Genomic DNA, 27,305 nt, shown 5'->3' with positions numbered 1-27,305 from the left:
TTGCCAATGCCGTTGTGTTAACATTGGCATATTCATGAGTCATCGACTGCGGATACCCATCATTAGGAGTACTCTGCCCAGCATCGATGTTAGTTCGGCCACAGTTCGCCGTCTGTCCTGTTTCACGGCCTACGACGTCCGACAACTGTAATCAGGCGTGATCGCACAGCACAACCCCACGACGTCTGGACGTGGTTTCACCTTCGTATCGCTACGTGTTGCAGACACTAACAACAGCACTCCTCTAACACCCGACAACTTGTGCAGTTTTCGAAACGCTCACGCAGAGCGTCCGGGCCAACACAACCATCTAACTCAGACTGATCGCGCGCCATCACCACTCTACACACGGGCGGCCGGTGTGGCCATGAGGTTCTAGGCGCTTCAGTCTGGAACCGCGCGACCGCTACGGCGCAGGTTCGAATCCTGCCTTGGGCATGAATGTGTCTGATGTCCTTAGGTTAGTTAGGTTTAAGTAGTTCTAATTTTTAGGGGACTGATATCAACGGAAAGATTGTTGGTTCAAGCTCACGATCAAACACTTTTAGATAAGCGCATACACAAGTACTGTTGTGTCATTTTCCCGTTTACAACGCCACATATGCAAAATGACGGTTCCTTTGTGTAAAGCGTTTTGTGTTTTGCTGTTTGGTAGGGCTGAATCTGTAATTTCAGTTCAATGTGCATTTCGGTTAAATTGCGATCCCCCATGTGGCAAAATCATCTGACGATGGCACAGTCAATTCGAAACGACCGGACTTACGTGTTAAGAGAAAGGCACGGGACGACCATAAATGTCAGAAGAGTAAATTGACCGTGTCAGAGCATCTTACCTTCGTAGTCACAAGAAGTTCGAAACCAAGTCTTGAACTTCATTGGGTAGGGATGACCGTGTGGAAGATTTTAAGAAAAAGTTTGCATGATTCCATACTGGTTACACTTAGTATATGTTTAAAGCAAGATGACTATGGTGCACATTACAGCTTTGTAAGTGAAATATTGCAGCGGGAAGATGACTTTCTTGATCGTGTTGTGTTCAGCGATGAGGCAGATTCCCATCTAAATGGTATGGCAGGCTAAATACCCATAATGTTCGTATCTGGGGTCAGATTATCCTCATGAACCTGTAAAACATTTCCCAAAATTAAACGTTTTCTGCACTGCGTCCCGACATCAAGTCTACGGACAATATTTTTTTTCTTTCTGAAGCTACCGTAATACTTGTGGCTTATCTTGATAAGTTAGAAGAATTGTTCTTTCCCCAATTAGAAGATGAACCTGAAAATTTCATCTGGTTGTTACCAGATGGAAGTGCTGTCCACTGGTATCTCCTTGTACGAAATTGGTTGAAAGTCGAAGTCCCTGCCAGTTGGACTGGTCAATACAACAGACTTTTCCGCTGGCTTACTTACATGTTGGCCCGATCTAACGGCATGTGATTTCTTTGTTTGGAGGCTTTATAAAACATCATGTCTATGTTGTGCCACTATCTGTTGCTATGGTTGTAACACAGAATTGAAGAGGATATTGCTTCTCATTATTCTAGACTTGTTAACCAAAGTGTGGGAAGAACTGTATTTTGGGCCGGATGTGTGCCGTATAACTAAAGGTGCACATACTGAATATATGCAAGAAAAACTAGGCTGGTTTATATTCAGTTTAATGAATAGTTTTGTAAGTGGTCTAAATTAACTGTTATAAAATACCACTGAAACTGGGAGATTCTTTCATGGACACTCTGAACTCTTACGTGGAAAAGAAAATAATTTATAGGAACTATGTGAATTTTTATGAAGACTTACATAGTGGCCACTTTGCCCTACGTAAGGGGGTAATGTGGCCAGTGTCATCCTAACAAGATCCCCTGTATGTTGTTGTGGTTTACTGATATATTTACCGGGCATCTTGGTGCCATAGTATCTGAAATGATACCAAGCAGCTGCATCAAAGGGTTTTGAATCGAATTGTTGTATTAGACAAAATATAATACAACAGAGACAGTTTTAAATAATATAAATAAATTACTTACTTAATTCAAAGCTGTCACAAAATGATGCGTTATATATTCAAATTTCAAAGGGATTAGAAGTCTATCTGATCTGTTGCGTTTTGATGATATATGGAAGTAATTAACTGTTGTTGTGACACTTTTCCTGATCGCACACCTAAACGCCACTAGTGGTTCAGAGATGAAACGATAATCGAAAGAAACGACAAGAAATCTACACTTGTAGACCAAAAAACGCGTTTTAAACATCAACATTTTAATAAGTCTTACTCTACGTCTGAATGAGGTAACAAGAATAATACAAATGACTTACCTTACATCCGACGACTGAAAATCATAAACGTTTTTACTAAAAACTCACGAAACAAGCATCTTCTGTCAGATTCACAATGTTGGTGCATGTTAGAGCCACAATTTTATCACTTCACAGCATGTAGCAGGAATGCTAAGGGCAAAAATTATGAAATGGACAATGGTCACTTCTTCGACTGCGTCACTTTATCCCACCTTACCCTTACAGCATACATAAGTCGATTTTATCTTATTTTTATGTGAAGAATCTATTCAAAAGTCTGTTTTTAAATCGAATAATTTCCGTTTTATTTTTATCGGTTTCTGATAGCTTGAGGAAAGACACTTACAATGGAGCTCTCTGAAAAATAGTAACTAAATATGATACACATGTTGTTGCATTTAATGGAGCGAAAAGTGTTAGGGCTAACATTGATATGTGATAGACGGGGTGCCTAACGCTGTTAAGAAAGTTTACTGTTCCGCTTAATAATTCATAGGTACTCCACTCTCTCAATTCAGAATATGAATCATGCAACACAACACTCAGCCCTCAGGCTTAGTATCACTTACCGCCAAACCTGTCCAACGTTGGACGTTCCGAGTGGGGTGTCTGCACTGCTTTGTCATCAGCCTCCGTTAAGTTTTTTTAGTCATTCTCACTGCTAGTGACATCTATTGTTGAACTTTGCGACATGTCCCCTGTCGGAAACTTTGTAATTGTGTTTGTGTGTGCCTGCCTAGAGCACCAATCCCTTTTTTTCCAGGACTGTCAAGTAACTTGGTGAAGTCGCAGTGAGCGGGCGCTTGTCTCACCACACTATCCCCCAATGGGTGGACGCACTGTGTACTTCGGAAGCGATTATGAGACTGAAATATCTCGTTTCCAGTGTAATCAGTTTGAGTGGGAATAAGATGAGCACAACGAGTCTACTTGTAATAGACGCCCAGAACTTAAGAGTACTAATGCAGGAACTACAGGCCTCCTAGTGAACGGTTACGTACACTCTTGTCCACAACACCACTGGCCACTAAAATTGCTGCACCAAGAAGAAATGCAGATGATAAACGGGTATTCATTGGACAAATATATTATACTAGAATTGACATGTCATTACATTTTCACGCAATTTGGGTGCATAGATCCTGAGAAATCCGTATCCACAACAACCACCTCTCGCCGTAAAAAACGGCCTTGATACGCCTGGGCATGGAGTCAAAACAGAGCTTGGATGGCGTGTACAGGTACAGCTGCCCATGCAGCTCCAACACGATACCACAGTTCATTAAGAGTTGTGATTGGCGTATTGTGACTGGCGTATTGTGATGAGCCAGTTGCTCGGCCACCATAGGCCAGACGTTTTAAATTGGGGAGAGATCTGGAGAATGTGCTGGCCAGGGCAGCAGTCGAACATTTTCTGTATACAGAAAGACCCGTACGGGACCTGCAACATGCGGTCGCCCATTATACTGCTGAAATGTAGGGTTTCGCAGGGATCGAATGATGCATAGAGCCACGGGTCGTAACACGTCTGAAATGTAACGTCCACTGTTCAAAATGCCGTCAATGCGAACAAGAGGTGACCCAGATGTGTAACCAATGACACCTCAATACCATCACGCCGGGTGATACGCCAGTATGACGATGAATACAAGCTTCCAATGTGCGTTCACCGCGATGTCGCCAAACACGCATCCGACCATCATGAAGCTGTAAACAGAACCTGGATTCATCCGAAAAAATGACGTTTTGCCCTTCGTGCACCCAGGTTCGTCGTTGAGTACACCATCGCAGGCGCTCCTGTCTGTGATGCAGCGTCAACGGTAACCGCAGCCATGGTCTCAGAACTGATAGTCTATGCTACTGCAAACGTCGTCGAACTGTTCGTGCAGATGGTTGTTGTTTTGCAAACGTCCCCATCTGTTGTCTCAGGGATCGAGACGTGGCTGCACGATCCGTTACACCCATGCGGATGAGATGCCTGTCTTCTCGACTGCTAGTGATACGAGGCCTTTGGGATCCAGCACGGCGTTCCGTATTACCCTCCTGAACCCACCGATTCCATATTCTGCTGACAGTCATTGGATCTCGACCGACGCGAGCAACAATGTCGCCATACGATAAACCGCAATCGTGATAGATTACAATCCGACCTTTATCAAACTCGTAAACGTGATGGTACGCATTTCTCCTCCTTACACGAGGCATCACAACAACGTTTCACCAGGCAACGCCGGACAACTGCTGTTTGTGTATGAGAAATCGGTTGGAAACTTTCCTGATGTTAGCACGTCGTAGGTGTCGCCACCGGCGCCAACCTAGTGTTAATGCTCTGAAAAGCCAATCATTTGCATATCACAGCATCTTCTTCCTGTCGGTTAAATTTGGCGTCTGTAACACGCCATCTTCGTCGTGCAGCAATTTTAATGGCCAGTAGTGTACTTTCCAAATAAGGCTTGTACAGAGCGTAGCAGAAGTTATACTTCATCTTACCTTCATCTGGGAATATGAGTAGAAAATAACATTTGCTTTTTGATTAAATGTGTGGCTTGAGACGAGAATGCCGTAGGGCACAGTGCTCGGTGTGTTGCCCGTCCTCACTGTCGCAGCATAAAGACAGAGTGGAAGACGCCGAGGTCGAAAGGAGAGCCGGCGGGAGCGGGCGGGCTTGCACTCACCCGTTGATGGAGGTCTGCGACATGAAGATGCTGAGTATGGAGCGCGCGAGCGAGTGCCAGAGCTGCGTGAAGACCCAGTCGGACTTGTGCGACGCCTGCTGGAGGAAGTGCGCCGTCTCCTCGTCCACGGACTGCTCCTGGAACGTCCGCTGCGCGTGCTCCGCCAGCTGGCCGCACTGGTACCACTGTGCAAAAACAGACACGCGGTCAGCCTAAACAGCCAGAGCGCCGTGAAAAAGTGTCACGGCTTACCGCCACTCGCTGAAAGCTTAACACAAGCCGTAACAGCCGTAATGAGGTGGCGCTTCAGTTCGTGCTCTGGTTTCGAATTAGTGGAGAAGAGGGGGTCAACTGCACCTACCGATACACGCTTGTCGATTTCGTTCCGTAATGGAACAATGTATTGACGTGTACCGTTATATACGTGCAAACAGAAGGAGAACAGAACACTGGCAATATTTCTTTTGCGTCTACATTACTGCAACGCGGGTTGTTGGTTGGTGGTTAGTGTTTAACGTCCCGTCGACAACGAGGTCATTAGAGACAGAGCGCAAGCTCGGGTTAGGGAAGGATTGGGAAGGAAATCGGCTGTGTCCTTTCAAAGGAACCATCCCAGCATTTGTCTGAAACGATTTAGGGAAATCACAGAAAAACCTAAATCAGGTTGGCCGGAGACGAGATTGAACCGTCGTCCTCCCGAATGCGAGTCCAGTGTACTAACCGCTGCGCCACCTCGCTCGGTCTAATGCAGGTTGTGGTGACAGGCTGATCTGTAGCGTAGTCAGGCAAAAGAATCACAGCATTTGATACGTGGTGCTATAGAAGAATGTTCAAAATTAGGTGGACTGGCAAGATAAGGAATGAGATGGTTGTCTACACATTTGGCGAAGAAAGGAAAATACGGAAAACAATTATAAGAAGACGGTACAAGATGATAGAACATGTGTTAAGACGCAAGGGAGTAACTTCCGCAGTACTGGGTGGACCTGTAGAGGAAATGAGGTGACAGTGTGTCTGAGTTGGCAAAGCGGTATCGAGCGCTAAAGTTAATCAAAAAACATACAGACATAAATACTTAAACTGCCAACTAACAAAAAATGGTTCAAATGGCTCTGAGCACTATGGGACTTAACTTCTGAGGTCATCAGTCCCCTAGAACTACTTAAACTTAACTAACCTAATGACATCACACACATCCATGCCCGAGGCAGGATTCGAACCTGCGACCGTAGCGGGCCAATTAACGAGATGAATGAAAACCGTTCGTGGTTGGCACTTTAATGATCCTGTGGATATCACGATATTGTGCATCAACAGCAAATATTTCTAACGTCATAAACATTGTTGTTTGCATTAACACAAAATCTAGTTTGATTTACGAGGCTAAACTTTACAAAGAGTATCGAAAATTACCCAGCGTCTTTTCTCGATGAAGGGAGAAGAATACTTCATGTTGTACGGAAAAACAGTCAAATAAATTAGAGAAAAATTGAAAATGTGTTGGGTGCTTTCTGCTCTGTCATACCGCTTGTCCTGCGAACTGTTCGGTCAGTAATGATGTTTTTGTTATTATTGTGGTCGTAAGAGAGAGAGAGAGAGAGAGAGAGAGAGAGAGAGAGAGAGAGAGAGAGAGAGAGAGAGAGAAAATGATGACAATTAGCGAGGCGGTCACATTTTAATAGACGATCAGCCTCACATTATTGGGTTCGCCTACGCCGAGCGAAGATTTGCGAGATAGCAAAGACCGCAAAAGCCTCGTGAACGGGTTCTTGATGCAGAGCGTTTCAGAAAGTTGATATGAAACCCTATATCTTATACAGAAACGAAGACAAAGTTGGGGCAAATATTTGTTTACGCACCGAAAATAAAAGTTTACCGTGGCCCCAGCTTCAATTTGCCGATCCATGTAGGGATTTCCTAGTGAAGTAACGTCGCTGACTCACTCGTTCATTATGCAATGTGTGTCAAGTCAAGGTGGCGGCAGCGCAACAATAAAAGTAAAAGCCGTCTAATTTTTCAATAAGAAAGACGTTTTGTCAAAAACGATCTCTCTGAACGAAGGTCTCCAAAACCTTCTGATCTCACAGAATGTTTTTTTTTGGGGGGGAGGGGGAGAATTTGGGGGGCGGGGATTGGGGGAGGCGGTTAGAGCTGTGAAAGACTCCGTCTGTGTGTCTTACCTTGCAGCTTTTGATGAACTGCGCCGATGAATAGCAATATCAGCGAATGCAGTTACTCCACACACATTCGCTAAAGTATGAGACGAGTTTAACTATCGTCTGTATATTTAACATGCGTCGGTAGAGAGCACACTGAATATTTGTCTAACTTAGGTGAAAACATTTATAATTAAAGTAATTCCAGAAAGCACTAAAGATTTAATATGCTTGTGATGATATATCCCTATAAAATCTTTTAAAAACAGAAACTCTGTAGTTCTTTGATTACGTTAAAATTCACTCCAAGTTTTTGCCTTAACCCATGGAGATGGCACAATCTTGTGAAATCGGATAGTTATCTTTGAAATGCATTATATTTCTGGGTATGAGCAACTGTCAGCAAGAAAGATGCCGCTATTGCCGACGTGATCGTATTGTGCTATGCCACTTTTGATGTAACTCATTAACTTCACTTCCACCCTAACAGCGACAACAATTTTTTGTTATCTCTTTCTGAATATCTTCTGATGAAGTTGAAAACGGAAATTTCTCGTGCAAATTTCTGAAGTAACTGATATGGAAGAGGAAGTAACTGATATAAAAGAGTTACTAACGGCTCAGAAAAAAAAACATACTTTCTTCCCGTCAGTGTACCCACTATCAAGTCCTTGATTGGAATGGATAAAATCGTTGAACGGTGAACCTGTTCAACCCCATTTTGCAGATTTGGCTCCTTGCACGCTTAGACAAATAGCACAGCTGGAGGAAATTCGTATACTCGTAGAATAACAGGGGCTTGTATGAAAGTAACTCCTATTTAACAGAGCCGTTCCCAAATTACATCGAAACAAAAGTGGTATTAGAAACAAATTGGAATTCATTGAAAAAATGTTAATTGGACAAATAAGGGTGCGATTAACCATATATGATCATTACTTTGCTTCCAAGTTAGTTCTTTGGTTTTTAGCGTTACTGAAGCTAGTCTATGTTATTTATTGCTCATTCGTTCAGTCATGTGCAATGAGAAATTTGTGCTGTCATCCAAGGCTGCACGTAGTCATGAAAGAAGACCATATTTGATGCATCCAGAATGAGATTTTCACTCTGCAGCGGAGTTTGCGCTGATACGAAGCTTCCTCACAGATTAAAATCTCATTCTTGACACATTCCCCAGACTGTGGCTAAGCCATGTAGCAATATCCTTTCTTTCAGGAGTGCTAGTTCTGTAAGGTTCGCAGGAGAGCTTCTGTAAAGTTTGGAAGGTAGGAGACAAGGTACTAGCAGAAGTAAAGCTGTGAGGACGGGACGTGAGTCGTGCTTGGGTAACTCTGGTGCTAGAGCACTAGCCTGCGAAAGGCAAAGGTCCCGAGTTCGAGTCTAGGTCCGGCACACAGTTTTAATCTGCCATGAAGTTTCGTATTTGATGTACATGTTGTAGGTAGGGTTACAAAATAGGACAAAATACAATTAAAAGACATTTGAGAAACAAAGGCCTAAAACATACACTATGTGATCAAAAGTATCCGGATATCTGCCTGAAAAGATTTACACATTCGTGGCGCCCTCCATCGGTAATGCTGGAATTCAATATAGTGTTGGCCCACCCATAGCCTTGATGATAGCTTCCACTCTCGCAGGCATACGTTCAATCAGGTGAATGGCAGCTCATTATCCCATTCTTCACGAAGTGCTGCACTGATGAGAGGTATCAATGTAGGCCGCTGAGGTCTGGCACGAAGTCGGCGTTCCAAAACATACCAAAGGTGTTCTGTAGGATTCAGGTCAGGACTGTGCAGGGCAGTCCACTACAGTCGTACGACCACTACGCCACAGGGCGTGCATTATGAACAGGTGCTCGATCGTGTTGAAAGATGCAATCGGTCACCCCCAAATTGCTCTTCAAAGGCGGGAAGCAAGAAGGTGCTTAAAACATCAATGTAGGCCTGTGCTGTGAAAGTGCCAAGTAAAACAACAAAGGGTGCAAGCCCCCTCGATGAGAAACACGACCGCACCGTAACACCACCGCCTGCAGATTTTACTATTGTCACAGCACACGCTGGCAGATAACGTTCACCGGGCATTCGCCATACCCACACCCTGCGTCGGATCGCCACATTGTGTATCCTGAGTCGTCACTCCATACAACATTTTTCCACTGTTGTTCCAATCGTGCAATGTTTACGCTCTTTACACCAAGCGAGACGTTGTTTGGCATTTACCGGCATGATGTGTCGCTTATGAGCAACCGCTCGACCATGAAATCCAAGTTTTCTCACCTCCCGCCTAACTGTCATTGTACGTGCAGTGGATCCTGATGCAGTTTGGAATTCCTGTGATGCTCCGGATAGATGTCTGCCTATTACACAATACGACCACTTTCAACTGTAGGCGGTCTGTGTCAATCAACAGACGTCGGCCTGTACGCTTTTGTGCTGTAAGTGTCCCTTCACGTTTCCACTTCACTATCACATCGGAAACAATAGACCTAGGGATGTTTAGGAGTGTGGAAATCCCGCGTACAGACGTATGACACAAGTGACACCCAAGCACCTGACAACGTTTGAAATTCTTTAGCTCCGCGGAGCGCCCCATTCTGCTCTCTCACGTTGTCTAATGACTACCTGGAAGTAGGTGGCAGCACAATACACATAATATGAAAAACGTATGTTTTTGGGGTGTCCGGATACTTTTGAACCCATAGTGTATAAATACGAGGATGTGCTGAAAAGTAATGCCTCTGAATTTGTTATGCGAAAACTTTTAAGGCCTTTTAAATAAAACAAACGTTGTTAACATTCTACATCTTTATGGTCCATGTCAACAAATTTTCAACCCTCTGCCACAAGAGGACTCTGACTTGTAGAGTGTGACATGTGGTGTGTACCGTAATTATGTGCGTGGTTGGTTGGTTTGTTGGTTGGTTTTTTGGGGAAAGAGACTAAACTGCAAGGTTATCGGTCTCATCGTGTTAGGGAAGGAAGTCGGCCGTGCCCTTTCAAACCATCCCGGCATTTGCCTGGAGCGATTTAGGGAAATCACGGAAAACCTAAATCAGGATGGCAGGACGCGGGACTGAACCGTCGTCCTCCCGAATGCGAGTCCAGTGTGTTAATCACTGCGCCACCTAGCTCGGTCGTTATGTACGTGAGAAACAGCGTGCTGTAATCGAGTGTTGAATTTGAAGAGTTCGTCCAGACATGGAGTACCCTCTCCATCAGCATGGCAATGCAAGGCCACACACAAGCGCTGCGACAGATGCAACAATCCGACGCCTTGGGTTCACTGTCACCGATCAGCCTCCATACAGTCTCGATTGGTCCCATCCGTTTTTCATCTGTTTCCAAAACTTAAATAACACGTGCGAGGATTTCGCTTTGATACTGATGAATTGGTGCAAGCAAACGTGAGGATGTCGCTTCGTCCAGAAGGTCAAACATTCCACGGGGACAGTATCAACCAACTGGACTCTCTTTGGAGGAAATGTGTTCACCCCCAGCTTGATTATGTTGAGAAGTAAATACGTAGACATGAGGAATAGAGATTTAGAAAGTTAATAGCGTTTGCTTTATTTAAAAAGCTTTACGAGTTTTCACAATCAGATTCAGAGGCATTACTGTTCAGCACGCCTTCGAAGAAAAGTTCTACAATCGAAGACAGAGATTACTAAATAGTAGCAAAGAAGAGTTTTGTTTTATCCGAATTTTCTTACCAACGGCGTCACATGTTGTCCATTACATGGCACAAGAACTCCACAAATCCCATTACCAAACTGACTATTCATTAAGGCCTCAAGTTGTGACCTATCAACCGAGCGCTTCTTTTATTCAAGATGTGTCACAAATTTCTTTTTTCTCTAACTCGATTTAGAACCTCCTCATATGTTATTCCATCTATCCAAACAACCTTCAGCATTCTTCTGTAACACCACATTTCAATAACTTATGTTCTCTTCTTGTCTGAATCGCTTATCGTCCACCTTTTACTTCCGTACCTTCAGAAACGATTTCTAACACTTAAATTGATGTTACAGGTTAACAAATACCTTTTTTCAGAAATGCTTTTCTTGCCACTGCCAATCTCAATTTTACATCCTCTGTACTTAAGCCATCGTCAATTATTTTGTTGCTCACGTAGCAGAACTCATCGGCTATTTTTGGTGGCTCATTCCCAAAACTATCGGCCGCGGCGGACGAGCGGTTCTAGGCGCTTCAGTCCGGGCCCCGCGAGACCGCTACGGTCGCAGGTTCGAATCCTGCCTCGGGCATGGATGTGTGTGATGTCCTTAGGTTAGTCAGGTTTAATTAGTTCTAAGTTCTAGGGGACTGATGACCACAGTAGTTAAGTGCCATAGTGCTCAGACCCATTTGAATCTAATCTAAATACCTCAGCGCCGTCCGATTTTATTCGACTATATTCCGTTACCCTGTTTTACTGTTGCCGATGTGCTTCTTATATCCACTTTTCAAGATACTATCTATTCCATTCAATCGCTCTTCAAAGTCCTTTGCTGTCTTTGACAACATTACAATGGCATCGGCAAAACTCAATATTTTTATTACTTCCCCTTGAACTTTAATTCCTTCTCGAATTTTTTTCTTGGTTTCTCTTACTGCCTGCTCAACGTATAGATCGAATAATATTGGGGATAGTTACTACCTTGTTTCACCCTCTTTTGATCTATAACTTCCCTTATACTACATCCTTCGAAACTTGAAACTCCAATTTGGTTTTTTAACAAGTTATAAATAACATTTCGCTACCTTGCCCTGTTGAATTCACCGGTTCTCGTTACTTCACCGAAGTTAACCAACGTTAGGCGTGGCCAATACTCGGATGGGTAACCGCCTGGGTACGCCACGTGCTATTAGCTGCTTTCCCTACGCCTTTACGGCACAGGGGAAAAGGCGTGGTGGCGCAAAGTTCCTAATCACCAGTCTCTGCGCAAATGTCCCGGGTTAAACTGCAAACCTCTTCGCAGTGCCTCATAAAGTGAGAGCATCTGCCCGTGTTAAAGGTTCATTCACCTGTCAGCCTATAAAATAATGGAATTTTACAATTAAAAAAAAAACAATAATGAAGAGACCAACGCAAATCTTTTTGCACATTATTTATTGATAGCAACTTAAATTGGAAAGACCACATAGATAATATCTTGGGGAAGGCGAAACAAAGACTGCGCTTTGTTGGAAGAACACTTCGAAGATGCGACAAACCCACTAAAGAGACAGCCTACATTACACTTGTCCATCTTCTGCTGCAAAATTACTGCGCGGTGTGGGATCCTTACCAAGTAGGATAGACAGACGACATCGAAAAAGTGCAAAGAAGGGCAGCGCGTTTCGTGTTATCGCGCAATAGGGGTGCAAATGGCTCTGAGCACTATGGCTCTTAACTGCTAAGGTCATCAGTCCCCTAGAAGCCAGAACTACTTAAACCTAACTAACCTAAAGACAACACACACATTCATGCCCGGGGCAGGATTCGAACCTGCGACCGTAGCGGTCGAGCGGTTCTAGACTGTAGCGCCTAGAACCGCTCGGCCATCCCGGCCGGCCAAGAGGGGTAAGAGTGTCACTGATATGATATGCCAGTTGGGGTGGCAGACACTGAAACAAAGGCGGTTTTCTTTGCGGCGAGGTCTGTTTACGAAATTTCAATCACCAACTTTCTCTTCCGAATGCTAAAATATTTTGTTGACACCCACCTACGTAGGGAAGAATGATCATCATAATAAAATAAGAGAAAGCAGAGCTCGAACGGAAAGACCTAGGTGTTCCTTTTTCCCACGCGCCACTCGAGAGCGGAATGGTAGAGAAGTAGCATGAAAATGGGTCGATGAACCCTCTGCCAGGAAATTAAGTGTGAATTGCAGTGTAACCATGTAGATGTAGATTGAGTAGTGAGTAAGGCTAGGGACCGATGACCTCAGCAGTTTGGTCCCTTAGATACTTATCACGAATTTCCAATTTTTCCATTTGTATATGTGCATGTCGCTATCACATGACTCTTGTCACCTCAGTGTAAAGTAGCGCAAAGCGTTAGATAACCTTTTCGTAGCATCAGATGTCGAAAATAACATCAAACGTGCACGACGCTAACTCAGTGCAAAAAATAAAATGCAAAGTAATCCAACTGATGATGATAACACGAGATATGAAATGTGTTGTCGGTCGAACAAAAGTGTAGCCGCCGCGGAACGCCGTTCTATTCAGCTCATTATTAATCAGTCGTACCCTGTGGCAGCAGTCCATTAGGAACGAATGTTTGTTGTTACAGTAGTAACGCGCGATGGAGGCGCGGAGCTGATGGCCAGACACTCGGGCAGTGGCTGGCTCGGAGCAAGTGCGCAGGTGCTCGCCGCTTTGTGACCGGACACGCATCTGCCAGCACTCATTAGCGCGGCTGCTGCTGCCGCTCTGAAAGGCCCTCGCCTTGCTCCCAAACCGGCAGCGCGATTCAGAGAAGGCCGGAACGTGAAAGAATACTGCGGCGTGGCGCGGTTTGTAACGACTAATGTAATTTAGATTCCAGCGGCGGGTCGGCGGGGGGACGCGCGCTGCCCGGCCACCAGATGTAATTAGTGGCTGCCTCGCTGGCCGGCAAGTGTCATCAGGGCCGGGGTGCTGCTGCAAACACGCGACGCGGCTGCCAGCTGGGCCACACAAACACCTAGACCAGAGTACAGAGATAGAGAGAGAGGGGGGGGGAGGGGGAGAGAGAGGGGGGGGGGGAGTGGGGGAGGGAGAGAGGGAGGTAGGGAGAGGGGGAGGGGAGGGAGGGAGAGAGAGAGAGAGAGAGAGAGAGAGAGAGAGAGAGAGAGAAGAGGGGGTGTGGGGGAGGGAGGGAGACAGACAGATCATTCGTGAGAGCTCAGGACGCCATCTTTACTGCGTCTGGAGTAGTGTGTACGATGCTGTTGTACACATATACTGAGTAGTCATGGAATACCTCCTAATATCCTGTCGCAACTCCTTTCGCTCGGCGTGGTGGAGCAACTTGTCGGTGGAAGTCATCCCCAGATACACTGAGCAATGCTGCTGCCTCTATAGACGTCATTAATTGCGAAAGTGTTCAGGGTGCAGGATTTTGTGCACGAACTGACCCCTCGATTATGTCCCATAAATGTTCTACAGGATTCGTGCCGGGTACTCTGGATGGCCAAATCATTCGCTCGATTTGTCCAGAATGTACATCAAAACAACTGTGAGCAACTGTGGCCCAATGACACGGCGCATTGTCTTTCATAAAAAGTCCATCGTTGTTTGGGAACATTAAGTCCATGTATGGCTGAACATGGTCTGCAAGTAGCCGAACATAACCACTTCCAGTCAATTATCGATTCAGCTGGGTTCGAGGACCCAGTACATTCCATGTAAACACAGCTCCCGTCATGATACAGCCATCACCAGCTTGCACACTGCCCTCTTGACAACATGGGTCCATGGCTTTGGCTGGTCTGCGTCCACTCGAACACTACCGTAAGCTCTTTAACAACTGAATCCGGAACTCGTCTGACCATGCCACGGTTTTCCAGTCATTTAGGGTCCGAGCGATATGGTCACGAGCCCAGGAGAGGCGCTGCAGGTGACGTCGTGCTGTTAGCAAAGGCGTTCTCTTCGGTCGTCTGCTGCCACAGCCCATCAAAGACAAATTTCGCCGCACTGTCGTAACGAATACGTTCATGGTACGCTCCATATTGATTTCTGCGGTTATTTCATGCAGTGTTGCTTGTCTGTTGGCACTGACAACTCTATGCTAACGCTGCTGCTCCCAGACGTTAAGTAAAGACCGTCGGCCACTGCATTGCCCGTGGTGAGACGTAATGCCTGTGATTTGGTATTCTCGGCACACTCTTCACACTATGGATCATACCACTGATCGATTTCAGAAATGGAATGTCCCACGTGTCTAGTTCCAACCGCCATTTCGCGTTCAAAGGCTGTTAATTCCTATTGCGCGGCCATAATCACGCCGGAGACCTTTTCAAATGAGTCAGCTGAGTACAAATCACAGCTCTGCCAATGCTCTGCCCTTTTATACCTTGTGTAAGATATACTACCACCATCTGCATTCGAATACACTGATGGGCCAACACATTAGGACCACCTGCCTGATAGCTTGTTTGTCCGTCTTTGGAATGAAATGCATCACTGATGCTGCGTATCCGACAGTTTGTTGGTAGTTTTGTGCTGGTATGTGGCATTAGATGTCTACGCACAGGTCATGTGATTGGCGTAAATAACGGGCCACTGATTTGGGTACGCGGTAATGGCGCCCGATAGCGAGCCAGGTGGGTTCATAGTATTATATCAGGCGAATTTGGTCGCCTAGACATCAATGTGAATTCTTTATCGTGCTCCTCAAAGCACTGTAGCACGGTTCTGGCTCCGAGACATGCACTGTTATACTGTTAAAAGATAACATTGGGGAGTACATGAAGCATGAAGCGATGCAGGTGTTTCGCAGCTCTGAGCGTGTCTTTGATTACCACGACAGGTCCCATGCAAGCGCAGGATGTCTCCCATAACATAATACTGCTGGTGTGTGCGGAAAGGCAGCCATCTTGTTAGTATTTATGGTTTGTGCGACGAGCACAGCAAGTCTTATTGTCTTGTGAATAAAAAATATTGAGATGTATCTAAGCTTGACGAGAATTATTTAAAGCGACGTAGCATTGTATTCCTTGGTTTCCACCGTCTTCCTGAAGTAAACCAATGCCGACTTAGGAAGATACACACGATCAACAAAGAGAAGAACATCAATGGTGACTAATGAATTAATATTCTAGCAGAATATGATTGGCCCAGACAACACAGTTCCTTTTGTCCTCACCTGCTCAAAGGGCACCCACAAAACACTGTCTAGAATTCCACTTTTAGGCTTCTTCAAAGGCGTCTTGCGTATTTTCAGTCGTTTCTCGTGACAATTATCATTGCATGAGTTTCACGAATTTTCCTATTTTTTCTCCAGCGTTTAACAGTTCTTATGCCAACCCCTACATCACCGGTAATGTTTTGAAAAGACTCCACTACAGACAACGTCAGATGTTTACGTTAAGTTGATGATATAATTTAGTTTTACGTACTTTAAAATGAAGGATGAACACTGTTACCAATTTACAAAACAAATGCGTACACAATAGTATTTCTTGATCGACGTAGAAACAAGTTATTTCACATCTAGGAAGGCTCAACTGCCTACTGACCAATATCGCAAACGACGAGTCGTGTAAACAAACGCCGCAGATGAGATGGTTGGACTCAGCCTCGGATGCGAGGCAGGATCAACGATGGTCTACTATATATGTATAAAGACGCAAACAGCATGCAATTAGTTATGGTAATAAAATGAAATACGAAACAGAATGAACGCATATAGCAACCAAATGTGGTGACGGTCAGTGTCTGGTGAAACATGTGCTCTGTATATTCACGCTCTCCGCTGTGTTACTACAGATTGCATGTAAATGTTCCCGTTTGTATTGGAAATTCGGGAAATGTGAGGGACCCACTTGTACTCTGCCGGATCAAAGGAGAACACTGACATTCTGTGATTGTCAACCCGCCTGTTGTCTCCTAAAGACGTCCTTGTCCCTGCGCAGATGTAGGAGTCAGATCGTGAATCCGTTGTTCTCGCTGAGAGGCTCTGAAATTTGCTAGACTAAGTTGGCTGGGGCCCACTACGCTATTAAATGAGTATGCGAAGTTAACTGCGATGACAATGGCCTTTTATTTACTTATGACACACGGAGCAGCTAAAGCCGTAAACTGCTAACAAGATGAAACTTCCTGGCAGATTAAAACTGTGTGCCGGCTCGAGAACCGAACTCGGGACCTTTGCCTTTCGCGAGCAAGTGCTCTACCATCTGAGCTACCCAAGCACGACACACGCCCCGTCCTCACCGCTTTACTTCTGCCAGTACCTCGTCTCCTACCTTCCTACTGGCCCGCGGAAGGCAAGGACCCGAGTTCGAGTCTCGATCCAGCACACAGTTTTAATCTGCCAGGAAGTTTCTTACCAGCGCACACTCCGCTGCAGAGTGAAAATTTCATTCTGCTAACAAGATACTTCAACAACGTAAAGAGTACTATCGATGAGAGCTGTCAAACTGAGTCCATGTTTTCAGATTTCCAGAAGACTTTTGAACCGTTTTTCAAAGCGATTTCTGATCACATTGCATGCGTATGGAGTATCGTCTCAGTTGCGCAACAGGATCTGTGATATCCCGTCAGAAAGGTTACAGTACGTATTAGTCAACGGAAAAATCATCGCGTAAAACAGAAGTGGTATCTGGCGTTCCCCAAGGAAATGTTATACGCCCTCTGCTGTTCCCAATCTACGTATACGAGTTAGGAGATAACCTGAGCAGCCCTCTTAGGTTGCTTGCAGATGATGCAGTCATTTACCGCTTATAAAGTCAGCAGATGATCAAAACAAATTGTTAAACTATTTAGACAAGATATCTGTATGGTGCGAAAATAATGAAATAATGAAATATTTGAAGTCATCAACATGAGTACTAAAAAGAATCCGTTAAATTTTGGTTACATGATAAAATACACAAATGTAAAAGCTGTAAATTCAACAAAATACTTCGGGATTACAATACGAACAACTTAAATTAGAACAGTCACAGCAAACCGAATACTGCGGTTTATTAGCAGAAATCTTACAAAATGCACCGCGTCTACTAAAGAAACTCCTATACTACGTTTGTCCGCCTTCTTCTAGAGTATTATTGGGCGGTGTGGGATGCGCACCAGATAGGATTGACGGAGAACATCAAAAAATTTCAAAGAACGCCGGCTCATTTTGCATTATCGTGAAATAGGAGAGAGAATGACATGGAAATGACACGCGATTTGGGGTGTTAATCCAAAAGGCGTTTTTTGTTGCGGCAGGATCTTCTCATGAAATTTCTAGCACCAGCTTTCCCCTCAGAGTGTGAAAAGATTTTGTTGGAGCCTACCTACATAGGGATAAACTATCATCATGATAAAATAAGAGAAATCAAAACTCGCACGCGAGATCTTCTGCGCGCTGTTAGAGAGCGGAACGGTAGAGAAATAGCTTTAAGGTGGTTCAATTAACCCTCTGCGAGGCTCTTAATTGTGAATTGCAGAGTAATTATATAGGTGTATGCCTACAAAGTCACATGTAAAACAATTCATCAATATATCACTTACAATCCCGGTATAGTAACTATACATTGTAGAAAATTATATTCACTGAATGTAACGGGAAACACCCTTAAGACTTCATGAAGTCATGCTGACGGAATTAGATAAGGAAAGGAGGCACTAACATTACCAAGCGTTTTATTTGGGTATCGAAACAACTGACGATGTCAGAAGAGGATATTAAAATACAGTAAGGCAAGAGAGAGGAAAGCTTTCCTGAAAATTGCGAATGTAAATTTAACTAGTCGGATGTGTTTTCTGAAAGTATTATCTTGAGAGAAACCTTACCTGAAACTGAAGCATTGACGATAAACAGAGCAGACAAAAAGGGCATAAAATATTTTGAAATGGGAAACGCTGGAAATTTGATAGGTATATGGGATAACAAATGAAGAGGTAGTGAATCCAGTTGGGAAGGAAAGATCCATATGCTTCAACCTGACTAAAAGAATGGATAGCTTGATAGATCTCATACTGGACCATCAAGGAATAATTAACTTGGTAATAGAAGGAAATGGCAGGATTAAAAATTGTAGAGGCACACAAAGGCTTGACTACAGCAAGCAGGTTCACATGGATGTATGTTACAGTAGTTACATAGAGATGTAGGTATTAGCACAGGATAGACTAGCGTAGATCGATGCATTAAAAAAGTCTTCCAACTGAAGACAACAACAACAACAACAACAACAACAACGACGACGACGACGACGACGACGTGAGGTGTGTCTTACCCAGGTGGTTGTGAAGCAGGACTTCGCTATCCAATCGGATTTTTTTTCCTCAGTTGCCAATGGAAACGCGGTTCGAAGATACAATAACAAGGAGTTACAACGGGATGTCTACAGATCTAGCACAAGAGTCTCCCAGATTTCTCTGTCAAGTTCGAAGCCCGTAACACCCAAATCGAGAAAACAAGTTGCCGAACGCCGATCAATTTACGATGGGTTAAGCGAGAGACTTACGTCATTGTCAACAAAGAATATAAAACTGTCAATGCGGAACTGACCAAAGAAATGTTAAATGAATGTTCCGACAGTATCGTTCTCAGCGTTTCAAAACATAACAACAGCAAGAACCAAATACACGACAGATGCTACTCGCCATAAATGGCAAGATCCAGATTTTACGATCCCGGTGGCGAGCCGTGTTTATTCGGGAGAAGCGTGAATTAACTGCGAATTCTGTGCCGCCAGACAGGTGTTGAGTCGCAGACGAGAACAGCGTCCTCAATACATGGACGGCCGGAATGCGATGAACAGTAGCCTGGGAAAGACGTACCGAAGAACACCACAGGTATTTCATTTTAAAAAACCATTTCTGGCGGAAGAAGGCCTAATTCATATCCGCACACAATAAAGTTCAGCAATCAGGGTTCTGAAGGCCTCTACTTCATACGACACTGGAGTGCTTTTGTTTATAACAAGTACGACGCAGTGGTTTACAGCTGTTACGAAATACAGGAATTAATTCGCAATTGCGAATATGGTTCACCCTGAATTGTAGAATGGAATGACGACATTAAAAATTTGTGTCAGACCGGGACTCGAGCCCAGATTTCCGGCTTGTCGCCAGCGGTCACAAATGGTTCAAATGGCTCTGAGCACTATGGGACTCAACTGCTGTGGTCATCAGTCCCCTAGAACTTAGAACTACTTAAACCCAACTAACCTAAGGACATCACACACATCCATGCCCGAGGCAGGATTCGAACCTGCGATCGTAGCAGTCGCACGGTTCTGGACTGCGCGCCTAGAACCGCGAGACCACCGCGGCCGGCGCCAGCGGTCACGTTAACAATTTCGGCTACCCGTGCGCACTTCACGTCCAGTTCCAAACGTCCGTAGCATGTTTCCGTCCTTGTGTTATTAACTAGCACTCGTACACATACTGTATTTCAAGTACATGGGAGACACTTAATAGAAAGTCGCTAGGCTGCCATTGGCGATAAGTACGATATTGCAGTGTCTGTGTATGTAACAATCAAGATGCAATGTTCCTTCGGATATGCATGAAGCCGTGCACGAATAGCGGACGTGCTTAAAGCGATCGCTCGCGACAAGCGTAAATTCCGAGTTTGTTTCCCAGTGCAGCACAAATTTTCAATGTCGTCATTTCATTCTACAGTTGTATGTTACCTGCATTCGAAATTGCGAATACATTAGCTATATCTCTATTTATGTTGTTAATAGACATTACTTCGTGGGCTGGCCGTGACTGTAACTTCTTAATTAAGAGAACCAAGTATGTTGTCCTCGATGTGCGAGTCGTCACCAGCGACAAGAAAGTGTGATACGACCGCTGTTGCTTTCTATATACATAAATAATCTGGCGGATACGGGTATGCAGCTATCTGCGTCTGTTTGCTGATGATGATGTGGTGTACGGCAAGGTGTTGTTGCTGAGTGACAGTACGAGGGTACTAGATGACTTAGACAAAATTTCTGGTTGATGTAGTGAATGGCAGCTAACTCTAAATGTTAAAAAGATGGAAGTTAATGCGGCTGAATAAGAAAAACCAGCTCTTAGTGGTCGAGTACAGCATTAGTAGTAGTGGTCCTTGACAGGAAGACCTCGAAGTAATTCAGCGGCGGGCTGCTAGATTTCTTACCGGAAAGTTAGAGCAACACGCGAGTTTTACTGAGAAGCTTAGCGAACTCAAATGGGAATCACTGGAGGAAAGACGACGTTCTTTTCGAGGGGCACTACTGGGAAAATTTAGAAAACCACGCGTCAGAGACTGACTACAGAACGATTCTACTGCTGCCAAGGTACATTTCACGTTAGAACCCTGAAAATAATATTAGAGGCGTTACGGCTCAAACGGAGGGGTATAGAAAAACATTTTATCTTCGCTATATTTGCGAGAGGAACAGGAAAGGAAATGACTGGCAAAGGTACAGTGTACCCTCCGCCACGCGCCATACGGTAATTTGCGGAGTATGTATGTAGAGGTTGATGTAACTTCTACGTTAGGAATACATTTGTTAATAACATTCCGTCCGCAGTCACAACATATTTACTGCCTTATACCAACAGCAGAAACAAAACAGACACAGCTGCTACTCGCCATAGACGGTAAGATAGCGTTTTAGAATACTAATGGGGAGCCGTGCTCATTCGGCAGAAGCGTGAATTAACTCCGAATTCTGTGCCGACAGCTAGGTGCATTCAACGCGTTTCGGAGGTACAGCTCCATTTTCAAGAACTGTATAGTCACGATGGGGCCAAATCTGCTTTAGATTTTAATCTAATACTAACACAAGGATACAATTGTTATAATTAATGAGAAAAGTATCTCAGGAGGGAATAATGAGGGAAATGAATTATTGTAACATATTACCTGTGTTTGATCACCAAACATTCGTGTTATGCAATGATGAAAAATTTTCAGACTTGCATTTATATTGCTGACAGTTTAGCATGTTTATCATAATACTTCGTGACTCAAATGACATGATTAACCTATGTTACATTGATAAGACGAAGTGTTGAATTTCGTATTATTTACGTTTATATAGATTTACGAAATAGGAAAAATTATTTCGAGGAGTGACAGTTAACAACTTTTGTTTCACTTTCTTACATATTCAACATGAGATTTGAAATGCTTATTAACACACAGAGTCAGTCAACATACTCGTAGCAACTTACTTCTTATATTGCCAAGTGTGTAATTTAAGCTTTTTGAAACTACCTACTGGAAAGAGACATTTAGTACAATTGAGGGGGTTAGCGAGAGGAAGTGTGGAAGGGGGCTGGAGGGCTAAGAAAAGAGAAAAAGAGAAAAAGAGAAAAAAAGAAAAAAGAGAGAGAGAGAGAGAGAGAGAGAGAGAGAGAGAGAGAGGAATATTGTGTGTTCTGGCGTTTAAACCATCAGTAAACACATTTTCAACTCACTGTTTTTGGTAGGTATACTTGCCTCAATTTCGACTGCCTATTCACGGGAGTTTGTAACAGTTCGCTTAAAAACTCGATGTTTATCCGTTGCCCCATTTCATTGTGAAAAAGACTCTTCAGACTCACTAACTGGTTCAGCTCAGTACGTTCATTGCTAAGTGTCATTTCTGGACATTTCGTAAATGCACGCATTAAGCGTTACCATCGGTCTATTCACAGAGATTTTGAGCGTGTGTATATGACTGTCCGCCATATTTCCTGCATACTTCCTTTTCCTCGTTCATTTGTAATGCTTGTACGGTAAGCTTGTTATATAAAATTGGACTTGAGAGTTTCCTTTTCGAGTACAAATGCTGAGATCAGTGACGGAGAATGAGTTTTTTTGGAGTTCCAGTTATCAATTGCTCCTTGCGGTGGTTGTCAGCTTTTACAACAGTCCATCACGCCCTCACTCCATTACTATAGAGTTCATTTATTAATTCTCACACAAATTCTTCAAAGGCTACACCGATTCAACAGACCAGTCATTACCAATAACCCAACTATATCTCTCGGGCGATGTCTGCATCGGCCGGCCGCGGTGGTCTCGCGGTTCTAGGCGCGCAGTCCGGAACCGTGCGACTGCTACGGTCGCAGGTTCGAATCCTGCCTCGGGCATGGATGTGTGTGATGTCCTTAGGTTAGTTAAGTTTAAGTAGTTCTAAGTTCTAGGGCACTAATGACCACAGCAGTTGAGTCCCATAGTGCTCAGAGCCATTTGATGTTTGCGTCGATGCACCCTAGGAGAGATTATTATATGAGGCTGGTATGATTTCTGTGTGAGCACTGACAAAGTAGACTTTTAGTTAAAAGGAATGTGCTCACTGATGCTCTTTTCCAATAAAAGGAGAAACTTAAGCTCACTCCGTTAGACACTGCGATGACGTTTCCGGTGATCAAGAACTGTACCGCAGCACCCGCTCCCGCCTTCCTCATTCAAACGAAGAAAATTAAAGTTTTTTACTACGCACAATTCCAATCAGATCTCTCCAAATCTGCCGCCACCTCACTAACGCGCATTGGCGAAATCGACTGCCGGGAGCGCGCGGTATGTTCTCATAGGCCGGGTGAAACACGATGTAAACGAACGTTGCTGAAAGATTAAGCAGGAGCTCCAGAAATAAAAGCGCACTGACGTATTGTTAGGGCGAAAAAAATGTACAAGCACTCTGATGTCCCAGACGTGTGAACATCTCAGGCTATGGAAGGCAAAAGGACATCAAAGACAGTACGTAGGAATGCAGAACACGTGACCCAACGTATCTTTTCGAAAGGCGACAAATCGTGGGAACTTGTAAGCTATGCAGCGGAATACGCACCAACAGATTGTCACGAACGAAAGCACACGAGACGCATGAAAACAAACAAACAAACACACACACATACACACACACACACACACACACACACACACACACGCACACACACACACACAAAAGCGCGAAGGCCGTTGTAAATCAAATTCCGTAGATCCATACAGCGTCCAACGCCAAGCGACAGCGACAGCTACAGCTTACACCTAATAATCACCTGAATCGGAATTTTTCTGGTGCATTTATTTACGTATTTTACTCTTTTTCCTTAGCTCGTCCTTAATATTTGAATGTCCGAATGCCGGAAACTGAATAGCATATGAATCAAAGTTGCCCTCCAGCAAGGTAGTTTTACCACCGTAATTAAATCCAACATAAAATGTCTCAACAAACTGTGTCTTCCAACGACATCTCCCCTAGACGTGTCGCAATAATGATTTTACGCCTACGATGTGTCTATCCCTTTAACCTATGAGTCAGATGACGTCGCTTCATCCGACGATATGTCCCACACAGCATTGATGTTGAATTTAATTTCGGTGGTGAAACTGCAAGGCGCGGAGGACAAGTTTGATTCCATGTTCAGTTGCCGGCATTCAGACATTACAATACCAAGGACGAGCTAGTGTCCTTTAAGAATAAGTATCAAAATCTTATTAATGAAGTAGTAACCTGAGTATATCGTATTATGGTTAGAATAGAGAGAATTACGAACGACGGTCAGGCACAAAATAATTTTTTTCAAAAGACGTTTTAAATGGCTCTCAGCACTATGAGACTTAACATCTGAGGTCATCGGTCTCCTAGACTTAAAACTACTTAAACCTAACTAACCTAAGGACATCACACACATCCATGCCCGAGGCAGGATTTGAATCTACGACCATAGCAGCAACGCGGTTCCCGACTGAAGCGCCTAGAAACGCTAGGCCACAGCGTCCGGCAATAAATATTTTGAGGAAGCAGGCGTTATGGGAAAGGTTCGATTCTGTGTCAGAAAAAACTTCGTCAGTTCACGAACTTCCAGCATTCTGGAGTAACTTGGGTCAGCAACTTCTGTTAATCAATACAACAAAAAACCAGTCCACGTTGCAAATATTTTATTTTTCATTCTATGAACAGTTTCGGGCCGAGACACATTTTCAAATCAACGTAACAAATACCATGTAGGACTTTGTTACATCATCCAATGCAAAGTAAAATATTTGCAACTTGAACTGGTTTTTGTTCTGTTGTTCAATTTAGTTGTCAGGGATCTGACTCAACTGGTAATTCGCGGAGGAAATTTAGTGGCCGAAATGCATATAACTTTGTAACATATAGTAAACCTGATAAGTCAATGTCTGTTAATACAGTGACAAACTGGACAAGTATTAAAAACAAATGTGACTATAAGAATACTGTGCTCCAGACTAATCCTTTTTATGTTGGTATACTGGTCAGTGGGTCAAACTAAAGCAGATGATAACAATCAAGCAGAAGTTAAATATTTGGGTTAAAAGTGTTGAACATCTAACGTTCTCTAAGAGAAAAGGCAAAATAAAATGTTGAGGAAAGTTTTTGCATTACAGTTGACGTCTAGTTAGCGTTTTTTTATGCAGATTGGGTCCATATCAGATAAACTTCAGACTCCTTGAGGCTTGCATTCCTGCACCTGATTCGGACGATAGGATAGACACATTAGCATTAACGTTCTACGGCAACAAAATTAATGGCGCTGCAGCTATTATAGTGTTGGAGGAACTGTGGTTCTACAAGCCAAATGGCTATGATCTAATACGTCCCTTTAGGGGAGCATACAGAGCATACGTGTTTATGTCTAATAGTATTAGGTGTTCTTGTTCATATTACGATCTACGGCAGGGAGCGTATAAAAAAAAAACTCTGGTGCCAATATTAGAGCGTCAATAGAACAAAATACGGTCCTTCTCAGACACACAGCCGTAAGCCATCTCAGAGAATTTCGTCGTGGTCAAGGAGGCATTGAATATTATACGGTAATATACTTAGCCTATACGCGTGTATTTTCTGTTGTGTACAGCTGGAAGAAGGTGAAAGAACGAGTAGGGAAAAAAAGTAGGATAGTAAGCTTGAAAACTTTTGGACATCGAATTTACGAAAATAAAATTCTGAACGACTCAAGACACTGGCCTTTACTGAAACATGTGTGTGAAGTTGGAATAAATGACGAGTAATTCCTAGTAATTAAAGTTGTAAAAATTTTGCAAACGATTTATGAGCATGCAGGAGCTGACTTGTGAGGTATAAATGACGAGAGAATGTGGCTTTCTACTGAATTGTGTTGAGGAACAATTGATTACTAAATAATACTTTAGCGAAGGCGTAGCACATAATGTTGTTCTACCAAGAACCGGCGGAAGATTCTGTTAACATAGAACATCTAATTATTTTACGTGCCTTTTATGTTTAATACAATTGATCGCGCTACTATAATTATGTACTGGGCGTTATGATTAAATATTGGCAATGGGCGATTGTGAGTAAATTGAAAATATACCACATGTATATTCCTTCATATAGTGCTCCGAATTTATTTCTGCTTTTCAGAAAATCTGTTTTGATTCAAGACAAATTGTCGTCCAAGGGCTCCAATAACAATTTTAATGTAGATTCGAGTAAGAATTTAAGCAAAATCAGCGAAGGCTGCGGTTGAGAATCACTCTCCATCTTCATGCGCCACGGGGAAGGAGACTTCTTTGCATGTATCTTTGGGTACCGAAGAAAACTGACAGCAAACGAAAACAAAATACTCACGTGAATGTAACATGAACAAAAATCAGTTACCGTTATAGTTACACATCTTATGTCTCAAACGGTCAAAATACATTTAATTTCTCAACACTCTTCCAAGCATTTTGATGGAGTTCTCTATTTATGCTCATTCAGCACATTTTTCTCGTTGCTACGCAACAGCTGGACTCAACTTCGTCGATAATCTGTACTGCATAGTTGCATTTCAGTGCTCGTCTTCTGTTGCAGGATTCGCCTTAGTTGCTCCCCCTGTGGCCTTTCCAGAATTCCTTCGCATTGTAGAACTAACCGACTCCGCCAATCAACTCCAAAACCAGCTAAGAGATTCACTACACAGTCACCAAGCGATGTGTCACTGGTGTAGGGCACTGGAAACAAATTCGGGAGAACGACAGTTAAAATCACCGTCTGGTCTTACAGATCAGGATTTTCTTTGGTTTCCCTAAATCGATTACGGGAAACCATCGAACGGTTCCTTTGCTAAGTGTGTGGCCGATTTCCTTCCCATATTCGCAGCTTGTGTTCCATCTCGTCGTCGACAGGGCGTCAACCTCTGATCTTCCTACATTTCTTTCCCACGGCTTCCTTTCCACTTCTCTTCTGCGCTATTTTACCCGTCAACTTTATTTTTAACAGGTTTGGTACTCCTCTTTCTCCATTTTCCGATTTGTTATGTCTACATGTTACCACATCCATCTTTTCATTCTATATTAAATAGTTCTCCACAGATATAAATTTAAGAAAATTCTGTTTCACATCTAAGTGAATTAATAATTTTTCACAGCTCTGTTTCCTTTCATGTGTATTTTCACGATTTCGTTCAACATCCAGCTGCATACTGTCTATATATCTCGCAATATTTACCACTTTCACGACAACGAGACCTCCGACAATCCATTGTGGTATAAGCCGGTAGTTTCATTTAACCTGTTCGTATCTCTCTCTCTTTTCTGTTGCCCTTTAG

At 43.6% G+C, this 27,305-nt stretch overlaps 1 protein-coding gene across 1 annotated transcript in view; it reads right to left on the bottom strand.

The window, feature by feature from the left end:
* Window positions 1–27,305, bottom strand: part of LOC126354078 (protein-L-histidine N-pros-methyltransferase) — an 892,286-nt gene that overhangs the window by 600,022 nt on the left and 264,959 nt on the right. The window contains exon 3 of the mRNA XM_050003459.1: window positions 4,979–5,163. Coding sequence (XP_049859416.1) covers window positions 4,979–5,163 — 185 coding nt within the window. The remainder of the gene's footprint in view (window positions 1–4,978; window positions 5,164–27,305) is intronic.

This window comes from Schistocerca gregaria, chromosome 3, assembly GCF_023897955.1.
Source record: "Schistocerca gregaria isolate iqSchGreg1 chromosome 3, iqSchGreg1.2, whole genome shotgun sequence".
In the NCBI taxonomy this organism is placed as follows: Eukaryota; Metazoa; Arthropoda; class Insecta; order Orthoptera; family Acrididae; genus Schistocerca; species Schistocerca gregaria.
Note: the sequence above shows the minus strand (reverse complement) of the source record. Positions and strands in the feature narration are given on the sequence as shown.